The sequence below is a fragment of the Bufo gargarizans genome, chromosome 2 (genome assembly GCF_014858855.1).
Source record: "Bufo gargarizans isolate SCDJY-AF-19 chromosome 2, ASM1485885v1, whole genome shotgun sequence".
NCBI lineage: Eukaryota > Metazoa > Chordata > Amphibia > Anura > Bufonidae > Bufo > Bufo gargarizans.
Genome location: NC_058081.1, coordinates 456,111,663 through 456,118,343, shown reverse-complemented (window position 1 = coordinate 456,118,343; position 6,681 = coordinate 456,111,663). Strand labels below are relative to the sequence as shown.

At 36.0% G+C, this 6,681-nt stretch overlaps 1 protein-coding gene across 1 annotated transcript; it reads left to right on the top strand.

Moving 5' to 3' along the window:
* The first annotated feature begins 3,888 nt into the window (after positions 1 to 3,888).
* LOC122926024 (protocadherin gamma-B5-like) lies at positions 3,889 to 6,277 on the top strand. The gene is given in 2 exon segments (XM_044277415.1): positions 3,889 to 6,177; positions 6,179 to 6,277. Coding segments are annotated over 2 exon segments (2,388 nt in total).
* The last annotated feature ends 404 nt before the right edge of the window (positions 6,278 to 6,681 follow it).

Here is a 6,681-nt window from a genome sequence, read left to right as displayed (position 1 = left end):
CATCGGATCTACTATATGGTGTTATATCGAACATTTGCCCTTTTAATACATTTGCCTTTAATATATTGTATATTAGTTTATATGGTGTTAGATCGGAATATAGAATATATGCTTTCAAACACATTGTATATCATACTGCTATCTGCTACTGATTGCTATTTTAGATACTTCATGTATTAGTTATTTGTCTGTTTAGGAATAAAAATATATACTTACCCATAAAACGTGGTCACGGTTATCTTGAGTGCCCTGTTCATTTATAATTCACGTTTTCTTGTATTGAGCGAGTGGTCTCAATTTACAGGAGCAGCGGCTGGTGTGTGGTGTTCTTAGTGTGACATTCATTCTTTTATTCAAATATTAAGTTTTGTTTGGCTGTTAACCCTTGATTTGTTACTGGAAAAAAGGAATAAATTGCAAAATCTGCCAAAAAAGTGAAATTCTAAAATGTTATCTACATTTTCCTTTAATTCTTATAAAACACCTAAAGGGTTACCAATGTTTGCTAAATCAGTTTTTAATACCTTGAGGGGTGTAGTTTCCAAAATGGGGTCACTTTTTGGGAGTTTCTACTCTAGGGGTGCTTTAGAGAGTCTTCAAATGTGACATGGCAACTTAAAATTATCCCAGTGAAATCTGCCCTCCAAAAACCATATGGCGTTCCTTTCCTTCTGTGCCCTGCCATGTGCCTGTACAGCAGTTTAAGAACATATATGGGGTGTTTACGTAAACTACAAATTTAGGATAATAAATATTGAGTTTTGTTTGGCTGTTAACCCCTGCTTTGTTATTGGTAAAAAAGGATTAAAATGGAAAATCGGCCAAAAAAGGGAAATTCTGAAATTTTATCTACATTTTACTTTAATTCTTGTGGAACACCTAAAGGGTTACCCAAGTTTGTAAAATCAGTTTTGAATACCTTGAGGGGTGTAGTTTCCAAAATGGGGTAACTTTTTAGAGTTTGTACTCTAGGGGAGCATCAGGGGGTCTTCAAATGTGACATGGCAACTTAAAATGATCCCAGTGAAATCTGCCCTCCAAAAACCATATGGCGTTCCTTTCCTTCTGCGCCCTGCCATGTGCCCGTACAGCAGTTTGAGAACATATATGGGGTGTTTACGTAAACTACAAATTTAGGATAATAAATATTGAGTTTTGTTTGGCTGTTAACCCCTGCTTTGTTATTGGTAAAAAAGGATTAAAATGGAAAATCGGCCAAAAAAGGAAAATTCTGAAATTTTATCTACATTTTACTTTAATTCTTGTGGAACACCTAAAGGGTTCCCAAAGTTTGTAAAATCAGCTTAGAATACCTTGAGGGGTGTAGTTTCCAAAATGGGGTAACTTTTTTTTAGAGTTTCTACTCTAGGGGAGCATCAGGGGGTCTTCAAATGTGACATGGCAACTTAAAATTATCCCAGTGAATTCTGCCCTCCAAAAACCATATGGCGTTCCTTTCCTTGTGCAGTGATGGCCGAATATCTGCAGGGGCCGGTTTGATTGCGCGAACGCGATCAAATGTTCGCGAACCACAAGTTCGCGGTGGGTCCCATTCATTTTAATGGCAGGCGAACCTGAAAAACCTTCAGCTCATATTTTCAGCGAATAAATAATTACTAGAAGTGCACAAATAGTCCCACAACATGGACAGTGACATACTAGATGTATTATTCGAATTTGCGATCTCTATTCATAATTTTTTTAAATGCAAAATATCAGCAATATAATTTTCGCGTAAGCGCATGCGCCCACCAGTTATAGTTATTTTTTCCAATACCATTTGTCACTGTGTGTAGCAGAGGGAACGCAGCAAAACAGCAAACAAATGCTGCAGTACCCAAATGCACTATATGGAATGTATATTATTGGTATACACCCCACTTTTATCAGTTTTTTTGGGGGGTGACTGGTATATCACACCAGTTATTATTTTTTCCAATACCGTTTGTCACTTTGTATAGCAGAGGGAATGCAGCAAAACCGCAAAAAAAAAAAAAATGCTGCTGTACCCAAATGCACTACATTGAAAGTATATTATTGGTATATAACACCCCGCTTTTATCAGTTTTTTGGGGGGGCGACTGGTATATCACACCAGTTATAATAATTTTTTCCAATAATGTTTATCACTGTGTGTAGCAGGGGGAACGTCAGAAAAACTGCAAACAAATGCTGCTGTACCCAAATGCACTATATAGAAAGTATATTATTGGTATATAACACCCCGCTTCTATCAGTTTTTTGGGGGGTGACTGGTATATCAAACCAGTTATAATAATTTTTTCTAATTGCATTTATCACTCTGTGTAGCTCACCACTGCTGCACAATACAAATCCACTATAATATGCTTTCTATGTTAGAAAGTATAAGTGTATTACACCCCTCTGTACTGCACACCTATATATAATACACCTATACCAGTCCTTAAAAGGACTTTTGTGGACCAATGTAATAGCGTTTTTGTCTCTAACAGTCTGTCCCTGCTCCACACAGCAACCTTTCCCTACACTGACAAAAGACTGAATGTAAAATGGCGGCCAGATTGGGTCTTTTTATAAGGTAGGGGGTATGTCTATGTACCGAAACTTTTCAATTGGCTGTCTTGTACCACCTGATGGATGTGTCATGGGTCAAAGTTCTTCACAATGTAAAAGAATATGGCGGGCACGAATATCGCCATATGTTTGCATGTTCAGCGAAGTTCGCCGCAAACCAACCGCCGGGCGAACCGCAAGGCTATCACCATCAATTTTGCGCCCTGCCATGTGCTCTTACAGCAGTTTAAGACCATATATGGGGTGTTTATGTAAACTACAGATTTAGGGTAATAAATATTGAGTTTTGTTTGGATGTTAACTCTTGCTTTGTTACTGGAAAATTTGATTAAAATGGAAAATCTACAAAAAAAATTAAATTCTGAAATTCTATCTACATTTTCCTTTAATCTTGTGGAGCACCTAAAGGGTTAAGAGAGTTTGTAAAATCAGTTTTGAAAACCTTGAGGGGTGCAGTTACTAAAATTGGGCAATTTATGGGTGGTTTAAATTATTTAAGCCTCACAAAGTGACTGCAGACCTGAACTGGTCCTTTTAAAAAGTGTGTTTTGGAAATTTTCTGAAAAATTTCAAGATTTACTTCTAAACGTATAAGCCTTCTAATGTCCCAAAAAAAAGAAAAGAAAATGTAATTACAAAATGATCCAAACACGAAGTATACATATGGGAAATTACATAATAACTATTTTAGGAGGTATCACTATCTGTTTTAAAAGCAGAGAAATAGAGATTTAGAAAATTGTGATTTTTTCAATATTTTTTGTAAATTTAGTATTTTTTATAAATACAAATGAAATATTTTGACTCAAATTTACCACTGTCATAAAAGGCAATATGTGATGAGAAAACAATCTCAGAATGGCTTGCATAAGTAAAATTTTTTTAAAGTAATCACCACATAAAGTGACAAATGTCAGATTTGCTAAAAATTGCCTGGTCAGGTGAAAAATGGTAGGGTCCTGAAGGGGTTAAACGGCCTTATTTTATGTTATTTATTAAGTTATACACTTGTATATATATATTTATCTTTTTTTATTTTACATAAATTAGGGTATTAAAAAAACTCAAATGTTTTAGTGAACTAAAAGATAAATTGCAATTCTAGATTTTAAGCACATGATGGTGCTGTTGCCTAACAATACAAAGAAGTCATCTGAACAACATGTGGAGCTAGTGAATATTGTCTTTTATACAGACACTGCAGATCTGAACAAGAAGCAGGGCTCTAATTCTCCCCCATTTTGTGTTTGGATACTATATTTCAGTTTTACTTTTTTATTTAAATGCTAAGAGAGCAGCTGCGAGGATTCCCTATTTTACTATACATAGGACATGGCGTGGCAAGTACTATTTTTCTACTTTTCTTTCTTTTCTATTGCTGCCTCTAATGAATTCCACTACTCAATTCTAGAAGAGCTGAAGCTGAATTCTGTTGTTGGGAATGTTGCAGAAGATTTGGGATTGAATAGCAGTAATCTCAAAATGAGGAATTTAAGGATTGTTTCTCAACACAATAGAAATTATTTCAATATCAGCATAGAAAATGGCAATTTATATGTCATTGACCGAATAGACAGGGAGGCGATATGTGGGTCAGAGCAGAACTGCATTCTAAATCTTGAAATATTAGCAGAAAATCCAGTAACTGTTTACTCTGTTAAAGTTGAAATCCAAGATATAAATGATAATCCACCAAGTTTTTTTAAAGATATTTTTAGTATTGGAATTAGTGAATTTGCTTCGCCTGGAGCACAGTTTGTTCTTGGGAATGCAAGAGATCCAGATTTAGGCACCAATTCTTTGCAGAGTTATAATTTAAGCCCTAACCCATATTTCTCCTTGGTCGAAATATCTGAGTCAGAAAATCAGTCTCCAAAACTTATCTTAGTGCAACCTCTAGACCGGGAGATGCAACAAGAATATGAATTAATTTTAACTGCACATGATGGCGGCAAACCGATGAAAACTGGAACTTTAGTTATCAAGATTTTTGTTCAGGATGTAAATGATAATTATCCAATATTTAGTCAAAAAAAGTATAAACTCAACTTAGAAGAAAACTTACCCATTGGTTATATAGTTTTACAATTGAATGCAAGTGATAAAGATGAAGGACCCAATGCAGAAATATCATATTTATTTAGTCATATGTCTGAGAACGCTCAACAAGTCTTCACCATTAATTCGCAAACTGGTGTCATTAACACAATAGGAAGACTGGACTATGAAGAAACTCCGACTTTTGAGATGACTGTAGAAGCAGCTGATGGTGGAGGCCTAGTAACACAATGTTCTGTCTTTATACAAATTGTGGATCTTAATGACAATGCACCTGAGATAACAATTGCATCACTGTTTACGCCAATTCCAGAGAATTCTGCACTTGGGACTCTTATAGCATTAATTAATGTAAAGGATTTGGATTCTGGGAAATATGGAGAAGTGAACTGCCAAATAATAAATATAAAGCCACTTAAATTAGTTCCATCATCTAATAATTATTACAAGCTTATAACTATAGGTCCACTTGACAGAGAAACAACCCCAGAATATAACCTCACAATCATAGCAGAAGATGAAGGCTCTCCTCCAATGGTAACTAAAAAAACTGTTCATATTACTGTGTCAGATATGAATGACAATGCACCAGTTTTTGGAAAATCCCTTTATACTTCTTATATTCTAGAGGATACCCCAGCTGGCACATCAATACAGGATGTCCATGTGTCTGACCTGGATGAAAATGAGAATGCTAGAGTCACATATTCTATCATTAATCAAAAAATTGATGACATTCCAGTCTCCTCATATGTTTCCATTAACTCAATGACTGGAGTTCTTTATGCCCAGAGATCTTTTGACTATGAACAGTTGCAGGAATTCCAGTTCCAGGTGATGGCTAAAGACAGTGGATCTCCTCCTCTAAGCAGTAATGTCACAGTGAGAATATGTATCATTGATAAGAATGATAATGCTCCTAAGATCCTCTACCCATCACCAGACACTGAGGGATCAGCATTATTTGAGTTTATTCCTCACTCTGCTGAGAAAGGTTATCTGGTCACCAAAGTGATTGCAGTGGACGCTGACTCTGGACACAATGCCTGGCTCTCCTATCACTTGCTTCAGGTTCCTGATCCATCTATATTCACCATTGGCCAATACACTGGTGAAATCAGGATCGGAAGAGATCTTCCAGATATGGAGTTCTTGAGACAAAAACTTATGGTCCTGGTTAAGGATAATGGAATTCCATCTCTGTCATCTACAGTCATTTTGAACTTGGTGGTGGCTGAGAATTTTCAACAAGTTGCTCCAGAAATAAGACACCAACCCAATAACTCATCAACTGCTTCTTATGCAACATTCTACCTTGTCATATCTATAGCCCTCATCTCTGTGTTGTTTATTGTGATAGTGCTGATCACAGTCATCTTTAAGTGCAAGAAAACATATAGTTCAACATCTTTTGATGCTTTAAGCAGGAATGTGTATCCTCAGTTTACGCTGGGATATCCTTCTGAGATCAGTGATGCAAGTTTACCTTTCCCATTCTCATACGATGTGTGTGTGACTCTGGACTCAAAGCAGAATGAAATTGCTTATCTGAAACCACTGCAGAAGCGTCCCCACAGACAATCTCATAGATACTGAAATTGTGGCTCCTGCAATTGATTCAATAAATGACAGCTCATCAGCAAGCAACAATGTTGAGGTATGATGCAGTTAGTGTATATTATGCAGTGTAATGTTATTGCTATTATTAATTTGCTAATATCATAGTTGCATTGTTTAAAGAACAATTACATAGTTTGAAATTTGCTGTTTCCAAATGTAAAGGTGTTTTTTTTTTCCAAGTAAAAATGGTGAATGGAAGGAAAGGTGTTATCAATATAATATTATTATTTATATTATTATTATATTTTAAATATTAAAATAAAAGCCACATTAGTTTAAAGCCCCCCCCCCCCTCCACACACACACTCTATTGCTGTGACACTTTTTGGCTGGTCTTACTTTACCTGTCCCCAGTGCTGAAATACTGACATAAATACTCCAGACCACTGCAGCCAAAAATCCAGCTTCATCAGTCTTGTGCTGTATATGGACACATCATCATTGTAG